We start from the raw sequence: 1,367 nt of genomic DNA on the forward strand, positions 1-1,367 counted from the left end.
GAAAGACAGGACTCCGCAGAAATATGGAAAGGATCAGATCCTAAAGCAACACGCTTGGCCTACAAATGTGGCTTGAGAAATGACTGTCTTTCCTTTATAGTCACCCCTGATATTTCTCATGGGAGAATTATGTCTTTTTGCTCCCAATTTCCTCCACTCTCAGAGCCTCTCCTCAATCTCAGCCCCCACTCCTCCCCTCATGCCCCGGGTAGGTTGGGTACAACTCAACACAAGGAGAGCACCAACCTTGCTTGCATAGACAATTCTGTGGACCCTGAATTTAATTGACTCTACGGGGTCCACCAATCCAAACCCCAGTTATTATTGGACTGACTATTATGGCACTAGCATAGTCTGGGGGACTGCCATAGTCCGATGCTGTCCTAACCTTCCTGAGTGGAAAGGTTTGCCGGCTGGGCGGAGCCGCCATCAGGTCGGGCACCTACCACTGTGGACATCCAGGGTGACTTTCTGGGTCTTGCCCCGGTCTGTGTTCGAGCCTGTCCCACAGGCATAGACTCCGCTGTCACTCTGGGTCAGCTCTGTCAACTCCACTAGGAACAGGTTCTGGTCTGGATACGGCGTCAGGGTGATGCGGTGCTTGTATTCCTTCCTGACAAAGCGCTTGCTGGACACCACGGTGAAACACGCTTCAGATTTGTCTATCTCGCGGCACAGATACACTCTCGTATACGTTTCAGGAAGTGGGCACTCAATGGTAATAGATCCGCCCAGCATCCCCTCCAGCTTGACTTCTGGGAGCACCAGGGCTCCAGATACTGCAGGAAGAGGGAGTTAATGGACAGGAAGCCTCGTCACCAGCCATACTCCCACCTCCAGCCCTCTTTCCAGCCCAGGCCCCAGTCCAGCCTCGTGCTCATCCCCAGAACAGCCCATCCCCTTTATCAGCCCAGCCTCAGCCAGCCCTCAGCTTCAGTGCTATCCTCATCTATAGCCCTAGACTCATCCCCAACCTGTTCCCAGGCCCACCTCTCTTTACATCCTCAGTCCTACTCTATGTTCATCTCTGTGCCCAAACTTGTCTCAGCCGCGCTTCTCCCCAGCCCAAGCCTGAGCATAACCCTCAGCTCATCACCAAACCCATGTCCACGAGGACACCAACCCCCTAAGAATATAGTAAAAAAATACTGCGCTCCAAGGAGAGAGAATATTCCATGGTAACCGCAAACAGCACGTAACCCCCAGGTGACTTCAGTGTGGCATTGGGAGGCATGGAACCATTTTGCTGCAACAGGTTTGTCTGTCTAGTTTTGCTTTGCTCAGATCCATTCAGCCGAAACAACCATCCCCACCCAGTTCTAGAATGTTAAATCACTCAATAAGCATGTATTGAATGCCTTCAAGGG

General features: G+C 52.1%; 1 protein-coding gene across 1 annotated transcript in view; it reads right to left on the reverse strand.

Moving 5' to 3' along the window:
- FCMR (Fc fragment of IgM receptor) overlaps positions 1 to 1,367 on the reverse strand; it is a 15,455-nt gene that overhangs the window by 7,810 nt on the left and 6,278 nt on the right. The window contains exon 2 of the mRNA XM_023758997.1: positions 447 to 779. Coding sequence (XP_023614765.1) covers positions 447 to 779 — 333 coding nt within the window. The remainder of the gene's footprint in view (positions 1 to 446; positions 780 to 1,367) is intronic.

This window comes from Myotis lucifugus, unplaced genomic scaffold (assembly GCF_000147115.1).
Source record: "Myotis lucifugus unplaced genomic scaffold, Myoluc2.0 scaffold_145, whole genome shotgun sequence".
Classification (NCBI taxonomy): Eukaryota; Metazoa; Chordata; class Mammalia; order Chiroptera; family Vespertilionidae; genus Myotis; species Myotis lucifugus.